General features: G+C 40.2%; 2 protein-coding genes across 2 annotated transcripts in view; one reads left to right on the forward strand and one right to left on the reverse strand.

Moving 5' to 3' along the window:
• The window catches only part of sorcs3b (sortilin related VPS10 domain containing receptor 3b), a 41,858-nt gene extending 38,914 nt beyond the window's left edge, over positions 1–2,944 (forward strand). The window contains exon 27 of the mRNA XM_076743663.1: positions 1,245–2,944. Within this exon, the coding sequence (XP_076599778.1) occupies positions 1,245–1,309 (65 nt within the window). The 3' untranslated portion in view covers positions 1,310–2,944. The remainder of the gene's footprint in view (positions 1–1,244) is intronic.
• A 1,373-nt stretch (positions 2,945–4,317) lies between these two features.
• The window catches only part of LOC143328405 (VPS10 domain-containing receptor SorCS1-like), a 49,078-nt gene continuing 30,982 nt past the window's right edge, over positions 4,318–22,413 (reverse strand). Inside the window, exons 12-27 of the mRNA XM_076743525.1 lie at positions 22,196–22,272; positions 21,527–21,618; positions 21,263–21,370; positions 20,835–20,952; positions 20,552–20,685; positions 19,159–19,272; positions 17,983–18,154; positions 17,518–17,704; positions 16,734–16,867; positions 16,508–16,631; positions 15,348–15,460; positions 14,334–14,468; positions 10,821–10,920; positions 9,832–9,940; positions 8,586–8,740; positions 4,318–6,362 (exon numbers count right to left, since the gene is read on the reverse strand). Of these exons, the coding sequence (XP_076599640.1) occupies positions 6,304–6,362; positions 8,586–8,740; positions 9,832–9,940; positions 10,821–10,920; positions 14,334–14,468; positions 15,348–15,460; positions 16,508–16,631; positions 16,734–16,867; positions 17,518–17,704; positions 17,983–18,154; positions 19,159–19,272; positions 20,552–20,685; positions 20,835–20,952; positions 21,263–21,370; positions 21,527–21,618; positions 22,196–22,272 (1,931 nt within the window). The 3' untranslated portion in view covers positions 4,318–6,303. The remainder of the gene's footprint in view (positions 6,363–8,585; positions 8,741–9,831; positions 9,941–10,820; positions 10,921–14,333; positions 14,469–15,347; positions 15,461–16,507; positions 16,632–16,733; positions 16,868–17,517; positions 17,705–17,982; positions 18,155–19,158; positions 19,273–20,551; positions 20,686–20,834; positions 20,953–21,262; positions 21,371–21,526; positions 21,619–22,195; positions 22,273–22,413) is intronic.

Here is a 22,413-nt window from a genome sequence, read left to right on the forward strand (position 1 = left end):
AGAAATCCCTGGGCCCCCCACCCCACCCGTGCACGCCACAAAAATGTGGTTTTTGCAAACATAAATGCATAATTTCTGGGACATTTGAGATGAATACTGAAAAAATAGATTAGTGTTTCTCAAAGTGAGGCCCAGGGACCAACAGAGGTTTCTGAAAGCCCACCCATAATGGTGACTTTATGTTAATGCTGTGTTCAAATAAAATATCCAGATTGAAGGAAACCAAACTGCCACAGGAAAGAAGTTCTGCTGCTGGTCGCTACATCACAGAAATGATTTTCTACGATCAATCCAAAACATTTTTAAGTTGGACTAAGCTTGATAAATAACTTTTAATCTTAAAGTTTGTGAGTAGCAGTAAAAGTGAAGAATTGTAACTTTCACTTACTGCAAGTCCAAAATGTTATTTTTAGCAGTTTGATGAATACGGGCCCAGGTCTCTTCCCTCCTGGATACTCCTTGAATGCAGCCAATCCTGGCTGGCATAGCGTGATATAGTAACTTCTGTTGAGGCTCATGAGCCAATAAAAATTCTTCTGCGGACTACATAGATTTTAATCTTAAAATGTACTCCATGTAAAAGCAATTTAAATCCCATAAATCATATTTTCTTTAGCAGATCTGAGCTGACTGCCAGATCTCTACCTTGATGAATTTACTGGCAGGTTATTAGTTATATGGGCAAACATGGAATTAGCTTCACGCGTCTTTGCACAAATCACTGACTTTAAACTACTGACACAGTTGAGAGATACCGTAAAAGCGCCAACTTTGAAAGAGCCAGTGTCTGCACAATCTGAATGACCCTACTTGTCACAGCGATGCTATCTTATCAGCCCTGCATCACCAGCTCAGCCCTGCCTGGATAGGCCATGTTCCTTTGAGACAACAGGGGGCTTTTTAACAAAAATGCATGGCTGATGACTTCATAATGAAGCGTAAAAGCTGATACAAACCATTTGATCTTCAAGCAAAAAGAAGATTAGAGAAAGCGAGATTGAACTTTGAGTTGTTTGGTTGATGTTAAAGGCTGTTAAAAGTTATTACTGCACCCCAAAATCAATGTCATGTAGATAAAGCCAAAATATCCCTGAGTCCAGCTCAAAGTCGTGTTTGCAGAGACTCTCTCTCATAATTCTTTTATCGCATCCTCAAAACAAGCAACTTGTGAAGTGCATGTGATGACAAAGCAGTCGACTGTCCCTGTATTTAGTCTGTTTTATTATTTGTTTGCATGCTTTCAGGAGGAGTTGGAAGAAATATGGAGAGAATTGTCACGAGGGAATTTCCAAACTGTACTAATGTCTAAAACAAGCGCTCTGTTATTGAGTAAGTACAGATTGTTGTGTTACAATTGTGCTGAAAATGTTTGCTTTGTCGGCATTGTTTTTTCATTTACTTCACGCTGATAGCTGCTATCGTTCAAAGTCATGTTTTTAACTCACACGGATAGAGTTAGTATCTACTTTACAATACTTGATGAAGATCAGTCCACTGAGCCAGACTCCTGGGCCTCTAGTTTGAGGGCGGTGAATCGCTGAAATTGGCTGATAATTACAGCACAAAATGTCCAATTAGCATCAGGATTCCATCGCTCTGTATGGACACCATGGCTGCACTGTTGATATTAGTATTCATGAATATTCAGATGCCATTGTGTGATTTTGACGAATGCTTTACTGCCTGTGACATAGCATCTTTCTTCTTAATTTGGATAGTGTCAAGAGAGGAAAAACAGACTGATTTTCTCAAATAAAATACCTCAAAAGCTATAAAAAAATATCTTAATATAAAGTCAATGAGAAAAGTACCATTCACTCATGGAGGAGTACTAGAGAACGAATGTATTGGTTTTAATGTAAGTTTGATAAAGTTACTTCAACTTCAGCATTGAATGACAGAATTATCTTGACGTACTATAAGGATATTTCTGCCGTTAAGGAATATTATAATATAATACAGGGCTTAAAATGATGTAATGTAATAAAAATGTTTTTGAGATCTTACAGTATGTGTTGATAATGTTTCCCTCTTAGCATAATGTTTGTTCATAAATTGAACCAGCAGGCTATAAAACTTGTCAAGTGTAACCTTTTTATTGTGTTCTTTTTATGATTTTGTGTCTTTTCTTCACATCCTTAATGGAGAAAACAACCCGAACTACATAGAGTTATCTGTTAAAGGCAGAACACATCTCGCTCTGCCGCCGGAAGACAGGAATACAATTAATAGATCATTTTAAGTTTAGTTATCATTTCGTTATGTTAAATAAGCCACTTTAACTTAACGCTCTGGATAAACTTTTGCATTTGCCGCCCTATAACTAGAGGTATATATCTCTATCTATAAATATATATATAAATGTCAAAATCTGACTGTGAATGCTTATAAGAAAGAGACATGTAGATAACATGGTGCTTTGAATGACTTTTTCTCAGATGATGGTACACAACAAAAATGAGATGTATGGACATGAAAGTCTGGCCTTAGAAGTGGAAATCCTGAGAACTTGTACATAGAATAAGATGGAATGTAAATCTCTCCAGTAGCTTCATCCCACTTATTGTCAAGTCGACCCACTGAACAGACATAATATGGTTCCATGATCTTTAGCCTCACAACAAGCTGTGTGTCCTCTTTTCTATTTATTTTTTACAGTAGCATGCCCTGATCACCTGTGATAAAAGACTTGAGACTACATTAGGGTGAACGAGTGCTGTGTATATACATCATGGTTGTTTTAAAGTTTACTTGGCACATTAAACAAATGATTAAACACCTCGTCTAATAGTCTAGTTGTGCAATGGCCCAGAGTTGTGCATGATCTATGATATTGTCCATTTTTGTTGATGATATACAAATCGTATTGTTTTGAATCATATTTCTTACTGTGAACAAATTGCCATTTTAAAATTGTTCAAAATAAATGTATTTTTATATGGAATTATGTTTTATTCCTACCACGCATGCACCCACAGCACAGTCTGTGTTGTAATGGAAAAGATTATACTTTGGTTTACACTTTGTTTTCTTCACTAGCGAAAGGATGCCAGGTCAGAGTTTTTGGTCAGTGAAAGAGAAATGTTGTCACGACATAAAGCTGAAAACAAATGGTTTCATGAAGCTTTATTTTTGCCCCATTAGCGCAGTCTTATCTGAAACACAGGTGCCTTGTAGCAGCCAGTGTATCAGTCTCAGAATACCATTTTTACTGATCCAGCAGAGGCTCTGAGGTCTGCTTTAATGGGCAGAAGTGTGATAACACCCATGTGAAGATTCCCATCTGACACGTTGACTGAGCAATCATTCGATCACTCAAGTTGCCAGTTACAGATGGTTCCTATTTAATGGGAGCAATTACTGAGGCTCTGGGCGAATGATGAGAAACAGATGATTTTGTAAAGAACTACTGGTGTTAGGATTGCGTCGTTCTCTTTCCTTGCACATGAAAACACTGGTTGGAGGACAGACCTGGTGGTCGATTGGCTGAAATAACTCAAAGGCTGCAGCAACAAGGCACTTGTTCCTCTGTTTTGCATTTTGTTTGCCACTTCAACAGCTTCATATCACACACCAATCTTCATCACTCCAGCAGCCGCCGACGCCCCGAGAGTCTTATTCTCGCTCCTGCTCTCAGTCTGAATTAACACCAAGGCCTTTCTCTAACTGCCCTGGGATGTTCGGCGGTGCACAATCAAATTGAACGGTGACAATCACTAATGGATGATTCGCTGCAGCCAGACACTGTAATGTAGCACTCAATGAAAGGAAACATGCTCATCAATTTCACACTGTGGCTAACACAATATTGCTGTGGGTTATTGTTGTGGGACATTTTTCATTCAAGGTGCAACCCAGTCTGGGAAATCTTCCTTGATTGTGTGTGTGCGCGTGTGTCTGTGTGTGTGTCGATTTCCTGGAGAGGGGATAATTAATTTGCTGCACATTGGGAGAGCCGAGGAACCAGCCCATTAGAATCACTCCAGGCTTCCTCATGCTTTTCATTGTCCTCCCGCTCTGCCCCATTGTATCATGCAAATGGCCGCACTGAAACTTTAAGCATGCTAGGCAACACTTGTTAGAGACAAAGCAGAAAAAGCAAGAAATTCAACAAAGTGAGAGCGCCTGTCGTTCAAAACTACCAATTTGCGACTGGCAGGCGGCCGAGGTGGAGTCGTAGTTTTGCCCTTCACGAAGTCTGCTGATTGACCAAATCAAAAGGTCAAACACAATTAACACACTTTAACAGATCGAAGACAGCAAAAATAACCTATTTATGCTTTGAGAAATGAGTTTAAGCACCAGCCACGCTGCATTAATGTTGTGTTTCTGCTTTATTCCGCAACCATGGTTACTTCTGCAAGATCAAATGAACGACACAGAAACAACCCACTGAATAATCACGTCACTTGTAATTAATGAGCGTCTGAGAAACGGAAAATACATTTCATTTTTTTCCTAATTAAGACGTATTTTAAGTATCTTGAAAGAGGAAAAAAAACATGCAAATATGTTCACAATCGTATTCACAGGTTGATTATTGGGACTTGAGAGAAAACTTTGCTAAATATCTAACAAGCACAAAATGAGACACGTGTGTTGATCGCTGCTCCGTCTGATGGCCAGCACGAGCTCATTTACGCTCCAGGCTCAGTCGTGGGATTGGAGGGAAGAAGTATGGAGAAGCCTCTAGTCAATTTGTCTTACTGACATATGATGCTGACAACACTTAAAAAGAAAAGTTTGATGAAGAAGAACTTCAGTACTTATCCCAAAGAGACAGCAGCTGACCAAAGCTCTGTGCGTAGGCTGAGCCTTGTTGACAGGAGATACGTCTTCTCTATCTCTGTGTCCCTCGCAGCGAAGGAGATGAACAAATCTGCAGCCTTTTGTCCGCTGAGTCCTTGGGGGCAAACCGAGAACAGACTGCAGGCTCCTCTGCATCACTGTAAACTGAGGAAATGCCATGTGGAGATGCTGGTATCATCATGGTAGATAAACAGTTCCGAATAAAAAAAAAAAAAAAAAAAAAAAAAGGTGTTTAAAACAGCCTAAAAGCAGAAAGTCTTTCCATTCAAACTTGGTGTATTTTCGGTGTTGGCGTACCACAACCTTCACAGTGAGATCAGTTCAAAGAAAAACAGCAAAAACATGAGAAATATTTTGTAACTGTGTCAAGGAGCACGAGTCTTTTAACTAAATCTAGAAGACAAACGAGCAGCTAATAAATCTTGGAACTAATAAGAAATTCATTAAAATACAGATGTGGCACCGTAGCACTTTTTGCTGCATTACAGAAAGTCTTTGCTGCTGGATCGCCCTTTGTTAACACAGGCATTATTCAGAAAATTGAGTTGACTTTGTAGAAACCCGAATGTACAAGAAATGCTCCGGGCAACAAAAAAATATGAAGCGCAAGTTTAAAAGTCACTGCATTGTTTAACAGTCAAATTGACTGTTAAACTAATAAATGTAAGATTGCTGCTGCAATAACAGTCCATACGCATGATTTAGATTTGACAGGATACTTGTGTACAATCTGTTTTTAGGATGTTTTAACATTTAGGATGTTAGCATTCATTCCAGTGTCGCTAAAATGACTTAAACAAGAGGGGTTGCTCAGTTTCTCGTATACTGTGAATACCTATCCAGTATATCCACTTTAATTTTCTGCTCTTGTTTTTGTTATGACATATATAACATTTTGAGCGGCAGGCTTGATGGAATACACAGATCTGGGAGTAGGAACCCTCCCTCATCTCCTGGATATTGCAAGCTTTCATTTGATGAGAATCTGGTGATAAGATTTACTGATTGTACAGAGCTTAATGAATCTGCTTCCCTCACTGTCTTACTCAGATAAGCTATTTCCACATAGTTGAACAAAGTAAACTTCACAAACACAAGCCCAAAGAACAGAAATTGGAGCATATTTGGAGATATTATTATACATCAGTTGTGTTCCGCCGTTTGATACTTTCATATTTGAGCAGACGCAGCTGTAACCAGCTGAGACAAATAACTTTTACTTCTTCCATTATGGATGTACATTATTTACATAAAAAGATCAATGTCCTTGCAAAAATACAAGTATTTTCAGTCAAAAAGTGTCCCTTTTCAAGAAGCAAGTATAAATCTGTACAGTCTCCTCAGAGGGATTAGGCAGCACAGTGTGAACTGGTCCATCCATGCATGGGTAGGAAAACACTCGAGACCATTCATTGTGACCGTGGTTTCATAGCTTGCTGGAAGTAACTGCCAAAGAAGATGTATTGCTTTCGAGTCGGTCATAGACTCTCAACATTAAAACACATGGGGCGCTTCATCAGAGAGCTTGATGTCTGTGTGAGATGGCAGGTAGCCTGGCAAGGGAGAAAAGAGGAAAGAGACAGAGGAGGAATTTTATGTAGCTATTTGCATACGGGTGTATTTTTGCAGGCAAACACATTTATCTTGGATGGGTCGATTGTTTATCTACGGCTGGAGGTAAATCAACTGCAACCCCATAGATATTTCTTGATGAAAATGCTTTCACCACTCCGCGTCTTTCCTGATGCACTAATTATTTTATTGGGTCAAATAATTCACCTAGACATTCTCATCACTTTCGCTCGCTCTTGATTGTGCCTCACTTACCTGTGAATACTAATACCATGCTGTGACAAACTCGGCTTGGCAAATACATAAATATACAGCGCATAATAACTGTATCTTGGCAACTCGTATGATAACACAGGTGCAGGAAGAATAGCACCAGCACTTAACATTAAGTGGCTGTGTAGTATCTCTTGCTTGTCTTTGAGCTTCAACTTGTCACTCTTCGCCAGTGCAGTCTTTGATATACTGTCACAACCCTTGCAACAACTTTATTTGCTGTACTAAAGGCTGAATTCACACATTTTTACAAAAAACTGATTTTCTCACTCTTGTGATATCTAACCATGCGGACAGTTTTTGGTTTCATGTGGTTTCCGGTTTCAAGGAGGTAAATGAAATGTTTATGGTGCTCACAGCAGAAAGAGAAACAGTGTCCTGGTTAAGGTGCGGTCACATTAGCCTCCTGTTCAATCAAAATGCCCCGACACTCAGCACCTCCGACATCAAGCCGTCACCCTCATGTAGTATCACTAACCCTCTGATATCAAAACATCCAGTGACTGGTCATTAATCATCCAAAAATGCCAGTTTTTAACATGCACATTCATCACTCACTGCCACTGTCAACACGCATTGTACATTTCATTGTCTATATTGTTTACTGCCCTATCATTCTTTGTATATATTGTTGTCTATTTTATATTTTTGACCTGTTTAGCTTATTGTTCAGTCCTTTCTACGTTTCTACGAGTGCACTGTTTAAACTCACATTCCTTGTATGTGTACGCATAGTTGGCCAATAAAACTGATTCTGATTCTGATATGAGCAGATCAGTTTCCAAATGTAAGTGTTTTATGAGAGCGATGCTGCAGTTTACAGTTTGGGAGAGTCACATCGAACAAAACAGGTTGATGGCACATGTCGAGCTCGTTTTTATTTCCATGTCAGGATATCTTCCGGTAAAACATACACAAAACAAAAGAAGTTCTAGCATTATATGTTCTTCTTTATGCTTTCAAATGATATGTTTAGATGCAAAACTTCACTTCGAATAGCAGACAGAAAAGATACGCTACAAGCTTTGAAGTGAATCCTAATAAAAGGCTTTTTCCCCTCATCTCCCTGGCTGTCTACAAGCAGCTAGCAAAGTTAAATGTTGTGTGTGCAAATTGCCAACTCTACTGTACTAATTAACAAGAATAATGGTTATATTTCCAAACACAGTGCATCAATTTTTCTGCAAAGTTGCAAGTAAAAGTTCAAAAAAGTGAAGTCTGACCCAAGAGCTGAACCGGAGCTGGCCGGGAGATCGCAGAGAAATGGGAAGAGCACTCGATTTCCTCACGCGTACTTCAGCTGAAGTGAAGAACGTGTAGCGTGACCGTTCCTTCACGGCTTTGCTCTTCACTGTACAGTTTTTATAGGAACAGCTTTTTTTCTTAAGAAACACTTCAAATGAAAACAGTTGACAGCGTGCTTTGTGGATTATCCAAAGTAATGAGCAAAGTGTTCCAGGAGAGAGGCGACGGTGCTGAATTGTCTACATCTGTGGGGTTTTCCGACGCTGTTGGCACTACCAGCGAAATTCAACAAATCTCAGAGATGGATATCTGAAAACCTGGGCAAATAAAACCACTGGATGCCACTAAATGTAATTAAGAAAACATCAAATGGAATTGGCTCCAGCACCCTGCGGGGTAAAGCTAATGGCTGGAAGAAAATGTTCCTTGTCATTTGGGTGAATTGACCCTTGAAGTAATTCTGCGGGTTCTATACTCAGTGCACCAAATGTTGGTGCTGCCCCTTTTGTTGCTTTGAGAGCTGAAAGTCGGCAGTGATTACTTTAATGATTACTTTGATAAGTGCTAAGAAACACGACATAAGAGCAGACCTTCAACATAAGAATCGGAAAAAACAATCTGAATAAAACCCTGCGTATGCTTGAGGAATGACAGTCGCTTAAAGGAGAAAACAGGCACATTAATACCTCTGCTTTTTGAGTCCAACTGTACATCCACATGATCCAGCGAGGTCAGCTTGTCCCCCTCAGGGTTTGGGACGGCTATGGAGGTCACAGTCGGGATGACCTCTTGTTCTTTGTCAGGCTGCTCCGCTGTGTATGTGTTGATGCCCGGGATCTTCCTGTAGGTCATGCAGGGGAAAGAAAGGGAAGAAAAAAGATTTCAAAACGGAAAGTTCGTGGAAACCTGCCATCAGGTCTGTTTCACTAATGCTTTCACTATGCATAATGTGTCACATACTATTTTTAACTGTTAAGGATGGGAGAGGATTGCTTGAAAGCTGGAAACTAGGGCATTTTGCAGTCCACTGGGCATTGCTCTCTCACTTTCATATTGTTCACCTCACTTTTCAATCAATTTTTCATCCCCTCAGATGCATCCCCAATTCTGCTTAAAACTAACATCTTGCATTTCTAATTTCAGATCCTCCCCCTGTGATTTTGAGCTGCAGCTGGTGCTGTGGCATTTGAGGCAGCTTTAGAAACCCAAAGTTGACTTCTTAATGTAGTAATTATGATCCTGAAAGTTAAAGTTAAGTAGTGTTTTACTTTCATAATGAGCAAAATTCGACAAACCGCAGAGGAACTCGACCGTTCCCCTGTGACTGGCATGGGATTACCTGCAGCAGAGGATGCTATTTACTGTATGTCCCTCACTGTATAATATATGTTGTCTCAGGACTTATCTCCTCAACCTTTCCTGCCATTCTGCAGAGTATGCCTCACCTTGAATGGCTGTGTTTAGCATTTCCGAAAGGTCAACCCTCACATTGTCAGTTAGATGAATATTGATAACTGCAGGACTCTGACACCCATTCAGCTCTCTGGGAGAATTGATTAGACTGTCATTCCCTGTAATATTCTGCAGATTGAGACAGAGGGGAATTGTCTTATTCCTCGAGCTATTATTGTGTCGCGGACGTCCATAACTCAGAGATATATGGAGTCTGAATACTTGTGGAAAGTTTTAGGAGTTCGGCGGTGAGGTTGCTTGCTTGTAGATAATGGTGCCGGCTCTAAACCAGGTCGTTATGCAGCACACACACACACACACACACACACACACACAAACAACAATAACATCTACCTCATCATAGATGTTTGCAGTGATGCGAGTCGGAAAATGTGAGGATTAATCTTCACGCACGCTTGCTAACCTTATGTGCCGTACAGTATATTTAGTTACAAATGTATTCTGTCCAGCAAACCGCACCTTTTAAATTTATATATTACAAAGACGGCCAAGCCCATCAGCACGACTGACACGAGCATGATGACTGCAGTGCCGCTGTGGCCACTATCGCTGCTGTCCACAAGAGGAGCTTTGAAGGAGAAAGAATGAAAAAGAGAATGAGTGCAGGCCAAATGAAGACAAATGCATTTTTTTTTTTTAAATCGTATATGAATATAAATTATATAGCAATTAAAGCTATTAAATAACAATGTAGAATCTCTGCTGGCTTGATTTCCTGATGATATGCAAGAATTATGACTGGGCGAGCAAATGCACAATTAACATTTTATCTTTTTCTTCATAGTTTATCCTGGATAATCCACTCCCTGTCAGTAATGCTCTGAGTCCATACAACCCTGATTGCACTGAAAGTTGGTACGCTGTGTAAAATATCAATAAAAACAGAATGCAATCATTTGAAAACGGTTTTACACATCACTCCATCCTCAGTTGTGAACAACTGAGTCTTTCCAGGATGCCCCTTTCATATCCAATCATGATACTATCACCTGTTACCAATCAACCTGTTTACCTGTGGAATGTTCCAAACAGGTGTTTTTGGAGCGTTCCACATCTTTCCCAGTCTTTAGTTTCTCCTGTCCAAACCTGTTTGAAACATGTTGCTGCATCAAGCTCAGAATAAGCAGATATTTACAAAAATCAATGAAGCCGAAGAGGTCAAACATTCAATATATTGTCTCTGGGCTGTTTTCAGCTGAGTTTATGTGAAAAAGGATGAGCAAATGATCACATTCTGTTTTATATGTTTTACTCATTGCCCCAACGTTTTTGGACTGTGGGTCATATAGTAAAAAGAAATGATAAGACAATTAAAACTTATTTACTTCACATATAAACTGGATCCATCCAAAGTGGAAGAACTGCACAAACTACCACCTGAAATGCTCCTCTTTCCCCCAAAATGGACCGGATCGCCATTTGCTCAGGTAGGTGTGCGGCAGACTCACCTGGTGACAGCCTTGTGGCATACACGTTCACCTGTGCCCCCGGTTTGAGTGTGATCTGGATGAGGTCTTGGTTCAAAGCACTTAGCAGAACCTGAGAAAGCTATGAGGAGTGATAGAGCAGGAGGACTCTGTCAGCAGCGGCTGCACAGCAATATTCCACAGTCATCAATATTTCAAATGCAGTCATTTCATCCAACAGCCTGAATTATGAATCAGAATTTTTGCTTCCTTCTAAAGAGGAGCAAATGTTGATATGACACTGAAAAACCAAACCTGCTGCACCGAAACCCAGCAGGCTTTTAATAGCGATGGAAACCCTATCAGGCAAAAGGGCGCTCTGCTTATGGTGTGGCAGTGACATTTAAAAAAAAAATTAATCTTTTGCTTTTTCGATCAAAACTGGGAATTTTTCATCTGCCTTTTTTTTTTAACCTTAGAAAACGTGATTTACTGATTTAAAAGTTCAGTGAGGCAAAGCTATTGGAAATCAAACTATGTTCTAATATCATGAAATTGCAGTTTTAATTTTTCTCCCCCTGAAGTGCCTCAAGTTCCCCTGTTTTTCACACCTAGATGAAGCAGTCATTTAACAAGAGACCAAAATGCCTTCCCAGAGCCCATTTGAGTCCTTAGCCATGCCTCACTAATTCCATCTCGCTCTTTCTAAAATCTTTCCACTGGTTAAAATTAGACTGCTCTACACAGTATGAATAATTACTTTTTGTTCTAGTGGCATATCAGGGTCAGTAAATCTATTACACATTTTAATAAGCTGTTCCACACATACACTCACCACACACATGCACGTGTGTATGTGTGGGCACATGCTCACTTAGTGCATCCACACTGCAAGTCATTCACAGGAGATGAGAACAGTGAACTGAAGATTTATTACCCTATTGTCTGTGAGGTTCTGCCAGGTAATCAGACAGGCTTTAGATAAATACATCTCTTTAATTCCCAATCCAGGCCGCCTGGCCCAGTTTGTCTCCTTTCTCGATGGTGCCAATTATATGATGCATCAATGTAATTAAATACCTATTAGCTTAGTTCAAGACTGACTGTGAGCCAGTAAAATTATGTTTACTTGTGATCCATCGAGGTCCTGTCCGTTATGATGAATAAATGAGCTTGCCTGGCTGCTGCTTTTAAAAACATCCCTGTTATTACATTGTTTAAATGTTTAATTGCTTTCTCTGGCATGATAAGAGAATGTTTTGAAGATCCAGGATTATTGTGAGGCACGGTGGCTTGAAATGATAATGGTGCTGTTATCTAAAGGTTTACGCATGTCTTCTAAGAGAAAGAACTTCTGAAAAGGTGGCAGTCAGTCTACAACGTAGTGAGATGCTTTCTGAGTATGATTTCAGTGCTCTGATGGACGCCGGTTTGGTGCTTTTACATGGGAAGACATTGCCCTCTAGTGTTGGCATAATATATTACTCTTTAGGAGGGATAGAAATACAAAGTGCATGAGTGGGGGCATTAAATCATTCAGCACTTGAGCAATAAAGATGCAAAATCTCATTTCTTAAAGCCTGATCCTCTGCGATACAATAAGTGCAATCTCGCTTTCTGTTTGGCGGCGAAGAAAACGAAACCAAATTAACAACTTAAGTTCGTGTTGCATGATTAAACCATTATAACACCACAAATACAGTAAAATTGAGTAGCAGTTCTTTGATTGAATGGCTCCATAGGGAATCTTACGAGTTTGCACTACAATCTGGAAACTAAATGAGGGAAGTGTCTTATGGAGCTATATGAGATGAAATGGGTCCTATGTGTTTGCATGCTAACAATAGTGGAGTAATACAAAACATATTCCTCTTGTTCTCTGTGTGTTGTGACTTAATGAACCGCACCAGAGTTTTTGCATCTTTTACCCCAATTACTAGAAAAAATGTATACTCTTCATTACCATTGACCTTTTCCAAGAAATAACATAGTGTCCCTCCTTCCGACCATGCAGCCAGCGGTGTCCATTCATTTCACTGTGGTATGAAAATACATTTGCAGAGGCTTTAAACTTGGCTGACTTCGGTAATCCATCACCATGAGCATCATGTCTGCATTTATTTCTGTCAAAGTTAACCTTATTGTTGCGTGACGATGGAGTGCAGACTTTCCAAATAAAGCAGCACTTAAAACTGTGTTACCATGCAACGATAATGTAACTTTGACAAAAATAAATGCAGACATGATGCTCATTGTGATGTATTGCCTCACCGAAACAAGTTTAAAGTCCCTACAAGTTGATTTTCATACCGCATTGAGAAGAATGGCAACCAGTGGTGGCCTGGAAGGCAGAGAAATGGATTCAAATGTATGCACAATATAAAACACTTGGAAAATAAGTGATCATGCAAAGTGCATTTCACCTTTAGCCTCTTATAAAAGAGAGATAAGAGAGAGAATAAATAAGCGAGAAAAACTTGGCCAGGGAATATAAAAACCAAAAACCACCTTCTCAGTTAGTCAGAGATAGAGGGGAAGGATCTGTGCAAGTACAAGTACCTATTCACACAGTAACCTTGAAGAAAGTTCTTCAGACATCTTAAGGCCAGATATTACTTTACTAAGTCAATTAAGATAAAGAAAGTGGAGCTAATTTAGTTGACATATTCATTGATGCATGCCAGATTAAAGACAACAAATCAGGATTATACAATGGAAAACAAAACTCAGAGAACGACCTGACCGTCCAGCAGAGAAATGGAGATGATTGAGGACGATTGCAGTAATATATGATGAAAGCCAGACGATGAAAATTGGAGTTTACACAAAGGGGTTCTCAGGGACAAAATGACCATTTTTATATTTTCTGGATTTGTCTTTTTCATTTTGGCAAGAGACCGCAAACGAGATGATATATATGTGGAATATCTGGAATAGAAGTTGACTGCTCTTTTGTTACATTATGTCAGGCTGAAATCCCGGAGAAACTCATGGCACAGGATTCTTTTGGCTACAAGCACAAAAGCCATCACGCAAATGGCTGCAGGCAAATCCTCCGACAAAGGACGACTGGGCTGCAACTGTCAACGAAATTAATTGACAAATTGACCGTTATCTTATCTCAACTGCGATGTAAACGAATCTATAAAATACACTGAAAGAACTGACTGTATCTGTACGGTATGTGCAGATGTCCCTTGCAGACCATGAGTCTGTACAGTTTTACTGTACTGTGCTGCTGTCAACCCACTCATTTACCTTGAAAATAGAGAAAAAAAAGAAATAAAGCCGCAAACTAAAATGTAACCTTCTGATGACAGAACTATCCAGACATCATAAAGTATGTTCTCTTTTTAATACAACAATGGAGCTACAATGACTCAGTAGTGCTGTATGACACTCTAAAGCAAAGGACATATTCTCCGGGGACGTTCTCTCGAGAGACGCTCTCCTGACTTCCTTCAGCTCACTTTTGTGTCGTTTTAATTATCACAGAAAACTACATTGTGCTGAGCATCTGCCAGGGGACATTAAAATGATTTGACGAGACCGTACCTGATCCAGGTGCGGCAACTTTTCATCCACGCCTCCGTGTCTCGACCTCCTCTCAGGCACGATGAAAACCTCTGCCGTGGTTGGGAGACCTGGAAGCACCGTGACCAGGAGCTGATCCTCACTGATTCCTGTGACCTTTACCAAAAACAACAAAAACCTCATTAAAAGGGTTTTTCATTTGACACTGCTTGGGTTGATATTCTGTGTTTTGGCCTGAAATATGATCAGGACTCGCCTGTATTAATGAGCAAATGCTGTTGGCTTGTTGCTTCATGTATCATTTGCCTAAGTACCAGTCACTGTCAAGATATAATGCACGGATCAGCTGAAACATGCAAGTTCAATGTGACAGTCTTTGGCAAATGCCAGGGCTTTTAGTGCATTTATGCCGTAACCAGAGGTCTCCTGTCAGTTTCCTGGTGTAAACCGTGGTCATATCTGACAAGACAGAAGGTCAAAGTGAATGTTTCATACTGTGGGCTACTGTAGGTTATATATAAAGCTCAGGATGCAGGTCTTTTACATAACCTGCTACATTGTTTGAGAGGGAAAACAGGCACATTTAACCACAGTTAGGCTCTTAAGTTAAGGTTTTGGCGTTCTTTCGAGGCGCTGGCATTCAGCTCTTTAAAGAGCAAACGGTAACTGTCAAGCCAGTGCTTTTACTGCCCTTTAGTGTTTTGACAAGCTCAGTTGAAAGCGTGTACTGGTAATAATCATTTTGGGCGATGTGCCATGTCAACGTGTCGAGGTTAACAACTAATTACACAGCAAGTGAGGTCAAAGACACGGCAAGTGGTGGAGTGCACCACTTGACACGCAACCACATGCATACATTACAAATGCAGCATAACCAAGAACGGAATATCACCGGCTCACTAGGCAGAGATTTTTTCTCTCCAGGCTGGTGCAAAGCTGCTAATTGCCAAAATCTTGCCGAGGTCTTCTGGAGTTCAGTTCATTCCTGATTATGTTATGGTCTTCATAATACGAGCTAGCAGCTGCAGCACTGACCTGAACCATGGAGCTCTTCACCACTCTGCCGATGTCCTCTCTCCACTCAGACACCCCGGGGTTCAGCTCGTCCAAATTGGAAGAAAATGCCAAAACATGTGACCGGAAATAATCTGAAACCCAGGCAGAAATCTAATTCAGACCTTTCTTCTGTCTTTACGACAATCAGACACTTCAAATAACCCTGTCCCTGATTCTGAGGCCACATGCACAGAGCTGAGTCTGTATTTTAAGCAGAAAATATGGAGGCTGGTAATGTGAGAGGCAAATTAAAAAGGACTGGAGATATTCTCAAAGTTTAGAAATGTTCATGATTTACAACTTCAGTTAATTATTTTGAAGGTGCTGCACATTATAACCCATTCATCTCACGCAAAAATGTATTCGATGAATAAGATAATGCATCCTTGCACAAGATGAATAAGATAAGATGAATCTTATGCAAAGCTGCCTTAGATGAATGAAATGTCTTTTCTAACTTGCCGCTGTAAGTTATTTTTCGGTCCTGTGATCTTCTAACTTCATTTAGCATCATTATCTATCACTAAATCCATGACTTTGTTTATTAGGTACTACTAGACAAGACAGTCAAGATATATATTGATCTCACACCACTGGGAGCTACTATATGCATTGCTATTCACTACAGCCACTACTTTGCCAGCTCTTTCATCAACATCAAAGAGAAGCCTGAGGAATGTTCCAGAATCTGGCATATTAATGCGGATTTTGATTTATGGAAACATTTAGAAACTATTTCAAACTGGAACAAAAGACATTATGTGAATCTTGATATACCGTATAGGTCTGCAGTAATAATTCTCATTGTGTTTGCATGTGTACACATACATGTATACAGTACGTAGGTTTGTGTATGTGCATGTGTGTGCCTCCACCTATTATCACACGGTCAAATGCCATGACAATTAAACCATCACCATGGGAACAAAGCAAACTCTATCCACTGATCACAAAAGCTCCAGAAAAGTCGACTTTTTTTTTGTTAAAAGCTCAAAAGGCTTTGAAGATTTTTATTGATTCACTCAATTTGAAGAGACAAATGACACTGCAAAGTTTTAATTTTATTATTATACTTCAAGGCTGTTTAAGTGACATTGAGTAAGGGGAAATAAGTAATATAAAAACTATATATGACTCACCATAAACTGCCACAGTCATTTGGTCCTGAAGGACAGTGTTGCCCACTGAAGCCTGGACGGTGACGGTGTGACTTCCCTCCTTGGAGAAAGTGAAGGACATCACTCCGTCCAAGGTCACAACAGGCTAAAAGACAAAGAGACAGAGAGAGAGAGATGTGTTGTGACTTATCTATCATGTCATTCAGTTAACAGGCTGCACGGACGAGAACAAGAAAGTAAGGCTTACCTCCGTTTTGTTATCAAACCACCAGTAATAGGTGACAGTCCCCACATTGCTGGGGCGTAACACTGTCGTGAGGTTCACCGCTTTGTTCTTGACAACAACAGAAGGAGACGAGAGCTGGACCTGCTCAAGCTGACCTTTAGAGAGGAAACACAAAAACTAGAATCCTGGCTAAATGCTGCTTTCATGATGTTCAAATTTCCAACATAAGTCACGTATACCGCCATGTTTTGGCACAGCAGTGGCTGTCTGGAACACAATGAGCGTATAGGCAGACAGTGGAGAAGATTGGACTGCGGGAGTGGATCGGAAAGCGTCTGCGGATGTTTTGATGCTTTTTGCCTTCATGAAAATGCCACCGCTGGTATCCATTATAATGAGCTGAATTCAAACTGACCACCGCTGCCCTTCGCTGTCAATGAGGAAACAACAAGCAGCCGTCTTTCCCGCCCACACAGGGTGAGAGACACCCAAAACTTTCGATGGGAAAATTTTGAAGTTGCAGATGAGTCATGAGCATCTTTGCCCAAATATTTTGTTTTTTTCTTTCTAAGGGCTCACAACTTGAAGTGTTTTCACCTGTCTGAAGGCTGTTGAATCAGGTGTGATAAAGGATGGAGACAATATCTCATAGTGTCCTCCCTGGATGATATTAACTAAAATTAAGTTAGCAAGTTTATCTTATCATGTGGCAGGAAACAGGCACTGTCAGCCAGTTAATCATTACTGACTGTAATGTCTTTTAAAGTAAAAGTCTATTATTTCCTTAATATCAACATTTACTCACAGGAGACGTGGAGATAGAGTATCACCCTGTCAAAGCCCAGAGTGTTGGTGGCTGTAGCAGAAACTTGGTAGATGCCAACTTTACTGTAGATATGCTTGACCCCGTCATCGATGGAGCTTACGTTAACGTACGATATGGCGGTCCCGTCGCCAAAGTCCACCGTCACACTTGTCGTGGAGCTGAGACCCTTCAAAAAAGAAAAAAAAAAAACAATGCTGTCACTCACACTGCAGCCTCGGATGTCAGTCAGAGTCCTCACCGACAAATAACAGTGGATTTTCTATAATATCTACAAGAACGAGGTCAAGTGGTAAATCATGTCACTGCATAGTTATTTGATATGGTGCTCAAGCCTCTGCGCTACGTCTCTGCCTCCATCTCAATACACAGATAAGGATAAGCATGCAGACTACACGTATCCCCCTGTAATACACTACTGTTGCTTTGTTTAAGTGAAGTCAGCACCTCTTCCAGAAAGACCAAGAAAGTGACATTCTTCTCCAGAGTTGCTACCAGTGTTCCCTCGCTGGTGAAGAGCTGGAGGCCCCTGGGGGCCTGGCTGGGACACTTTTGTCGCCTGGGGCTGTACTTCAGCAGCGTTCCCTCAGTGCAGTTGTTAGACAAAGCCCTGCGATACCTGGAATCCATTTAAGACCCCAAAAAGACACAAATGAGTAGAGCACGAGTGGAGAAGCAGACATGTGACACGAGCACACACAGGAAGACATTCACAATAAGAAACGTACACCGGTCACAGCCACAGCTCGATCAGCTCAGTCAGCCCTTCATCAGCAACGGCCATCACTTACCAGAGTATTCATCTGAACTGATTTGAAACCAGATGTTTTATCACTATTAATACAACATTTCTGTCATACAAAACATAACTATCATGTTGTTTCAAATATTTAATCGTTACTTTTAGCTATTTTCTACTTGCTTGCTAACTAGTTTTCAAGCTTTCATCTCAGCTGCAGCATGTTGTTGAGCTAAGATACTCCACAGACTTAAACAGCTGTAGATCTACCCCCTGGGCTACATGATATAGAGTATTTTAAAATATGCATGTATGTTTTATTTTTCATGGATACTGTCAAGTGTGCAAGCAACCATTTTCACACATGATACAGTGGTGGAAGAAGTACTCAGATTCTTTACTTGGGTAAAACTGCCAATACGACAGTGTTAAAACACATTCCAAGTAAAAGTACAAATATTAATATGTAATTAAAGTATCAAAAGTTTAAAGATTCCCAAATTGGGACCACTAAAGTAAAGTCTAAGTTTAAGAGATACGTCTCTTTGTTGCAAACACCTCATAGACATTAAAGACGTCACAAATGGAAATGGGTTTAAAACTCACAATGTGCTGAATTTACAAGCTTATCAAATGTTTTTTATGCAAAATCTCCACCCAAAAAACAACCAGTAACTCCAGCTGTCAAATAAATGTAGTAGGGTAAAAAAACTATAAGAAAAAAGTAGGAGAAAATGGAACTACTCAAGTAAAGTACCTCAAAACTGCATTCAAGCACTTGAATAATTATACTTTCCACCACTGCAGAATAGTGTGTGTAACAGAGGGCATGTGTGCACCCACTCCTCCCTTCGCTGCTGACAGTACAAATGAAGGAGGTTTACCCCGTGGTGTTGAGGAAGCTGTCCCCCGTGATGCAGTCTCTGGATGTGGCTGAAGGAACGAACCAGAAAGCCGGAGAGCAGCTCCCGTCACTCTGCCTCTCAAAGCCATAGTCGCTGTGTGAGGTGGAACAACAAACACAGAGAAAGAGGTGTTACTGAGATTCAGTATCATTTATTTAAAACACCAAATACAATTACTCAGCTCAAACAGAATCATACACAACAAGCGCACGCCTGCTGTGAATAGAGGTGCGTGAAAACTTTTCACGGCTCACAGTTTTTTTTTTTTTGGAGATTTGATGTTTTATGTATCAAACTTCTGAAGGCATTGTGCCTGTTTACACGGACTACAATTACACCTCGGCAAAGTCAGAGGGATCGTCAGATTCCTTTCATCGTGATGAGGGAAGCACAGGCTCAGAGCTGGAAAGTTTAACACATCTTTTAGTAATAAAGTGGTGTTAAGCTTGTTTAATATGGTCGACAGTGCTGCTCATTTAGCACCAGTGAAATCAGGAAGATGAAAGAAAGTATGAGACACAGACATGTCTGAAAACTTCTGACTTGTTAGACATAGAGAAGCTGTTACTGCAGAGTCATTACTTTTATTCGTTTTGCAATTTTACTCTATTTTATATCTACGTATATTCTATGACCTGTTCTCGTTCATGAACATACATTTACTTCATTACTGCACCACTTGTTTACATCACAGTTCATGCATTTTACTATTACGGTATACTTGTCCATCTAGTTTAGTTCAGATATATAGAAATTAATTCTCATATTTCAGCTGCTCCTTTATTCTATGTCTAATTAGATGTTACTTTTGTTCCCTGCTTCACTGTTATTGTTGTGCATGTGACAATAAAGAGCTTAAACTGCTCAGCTGCACTTGATTTAAGTCGTGAGATGCAGCAGTGTACTGCGTAGTGATGATACGATCGTACAGCATTACATTCTGTAAAATGATGCTGTCCCATTCAAACTGAAGCTAAAATGAACAAAATTAGTCATTTAAGTTTTCGTTTTAAGATTTTTGTATCATATAAAGCTGATTGATCATGTGTTTGTGTAATTTTGCACACATTTACCTTATTGTGACATACACTGAAATCAGAAAGGTATTTTTATTAATATTGAGCTACTTGTTACAATCTTCCATCAGAAACACCTCATGACATGATTTTAAATGATAGTGCTGACATCCTAAGTCGATAGAAAGGTAACAGAAATCAGAATAACAAGTTGTGAATTATAAAATGTAAGTGTTCAAACATTCCTCTTGTTGTGCCTTAGGTTTGCTTCACAGACTCTGCCTCTGGAGACCGATAAAGTGCTGTGCATTGGATTTAATGAAGTGAAAAGCGTAGCTGCAGAGCAGGGAACTCACCACTCAAAATCTGCCTCTGTGCACGGGCAGGAGTCTGACATCTGGGAAATATACTGATCTCTGGCCTTGACACATCGAACGTTTGCTTTCAGTTTTTGGAAGATTCTCTTCATTCCCATGATGCACACTTCTCCCTGTGATGAATAATGCATCATAAACATTTCAGACGTTCTTTTTCCTTTTATTCCTTCCTATCTTGCTTTTATTGTGTGGCTGACTCAAAGAAATGCACTTGAGTTTAATCAAAGACTGAACCGTGTCATCAGCAGTCAAGTCCTCGTACCTCATTGTGTAGCTGCCATGTCAGATAATCATCGGATGTGCACCGTTGTTGGAAAATGGACCGGAAGTCAATTTTGACAAGTTGCCACTCAGATCGATGACTGAAATGACCAAATATTCTGCACAAACAAGTCAGAAAAAGTAGGTCATGGTGTATGTGGGGCAGATTCAAGAGGAAAAAAAGAACCTGTTGTGTGAAGACCTTCACTTTGAGCAATTTTTAATGTGCTGACTTTAATCCATGTTCCTCGGTGGGCTGCAAAACTCCTCTGCATGTTGGGCTTATGAAACCCTTTCAAAACCACATTAAATAAATCCAAAATATTTATGTACACTTCTAAGTCTTCATCGGAGTAACACATAATTACCCAGCGCAGTAATTATCAAACTAGAGACACATGAGCTCTTTGTGGTTCCTTCATATCTTACGTCATTATGAGGGTGTCCTCTCCGGGCTCCCCCAGCACCCCATCAACATAGAGCGGAGAGGAGGTGAAGCTATATTTGTCCCAGTTTCTGCCCTCATCAAAACTCAGCCTGAGGGAGAGAACAATGGTTGGATCAGAGACAGACCAGCCACAAATAGAGTTGAATTCAGTAAGACAAGCCTCAGCAGGAAAGCAGTCTCACTCCGTGGTTTGAAGATGAACAAGAGTCTCTAAAAAGATGTGGCACATCCTTGGAGAGCCTTACCAAATATGTCTAATTGGCAGAGGTGTGTGTCGGATGGCCACCAGAGATCCTCCTTGATTCAGGAAAAACACGCTGTACTCTTCCTGAAAAACCTGCAGACACGACCAGACTCACTTTATCACGGCAGAGGAAGCTAAACGAGTGCATGGTGGCGACATTAGGAACACGCACGCTTGACTCCACACAAAGCAGAAACCTCAACTGTTCTTTAAACAAAAAGCGCCATTGCAGCCAGTGTTTCTCTCTCTGTTAAGTTCTGGAGTCTTAAGCCGATGACAAAAATCCTTGGGGTTTATTTGTTTTTCGGATCAGAGACGCACATGTCTTACACAACGCTGCATGTCAAAACTTCTCTCCTTCTTTCTTTGTAACTGCAGCGCCAAGTACTGAAAAGCAAGAGCCGAAAGTTTGGCATTGAAAGCTTAGCCAGATTCCTACTTTTATTCACCCATTCTTTAATCGGATAATGTCTGACTAAAGTGAGATTTTTCTTATTGTATTCTGTGTTAAATTGAGGGGAAGGTTCAGGGGGAAGGCACCATATATTACTTTAAAGAAGTTCTCTGCATAAAAAAAGTTTAACTATACTTTTGAAAGCAAATTAACATCACCAAAAAGTAACTGTGCAGAGCAGTAGCACAAAATTTACACTGCCTTGTCAAACCGTACCTCTCTCCAGGTGTTTCCAGCATCAGATGTGATGAAGATACTGACATTAGCACTCATCAGCTCAGGTCCAACCACACCTAAACACAAAAGGTGGAACATCACTTCAACTGTTACACGAGCAAATCAGTGCAGGTGCTTCTTTTGGAATCCGAGCATTTCTTCAGATAAGACGTCTTTGCGTTGAGGTGACATGGAACAGATGTGCAGGATGGACTGAT

This window comes from Chaetodon auriga, chromosome 11 (assembly GCF_051107435.1).
Source record: "Chaetodon auriga isolate fChaAug3 chromosome 11, fChaAug3.hap1, whole genome shotgun sequence".
NCBI lineage: Eukaryota > Metazoa > Chordata > Actinopteri > Chaetodontiformes > Chaetodontidae > Chaetodon > Chaetodon auriga.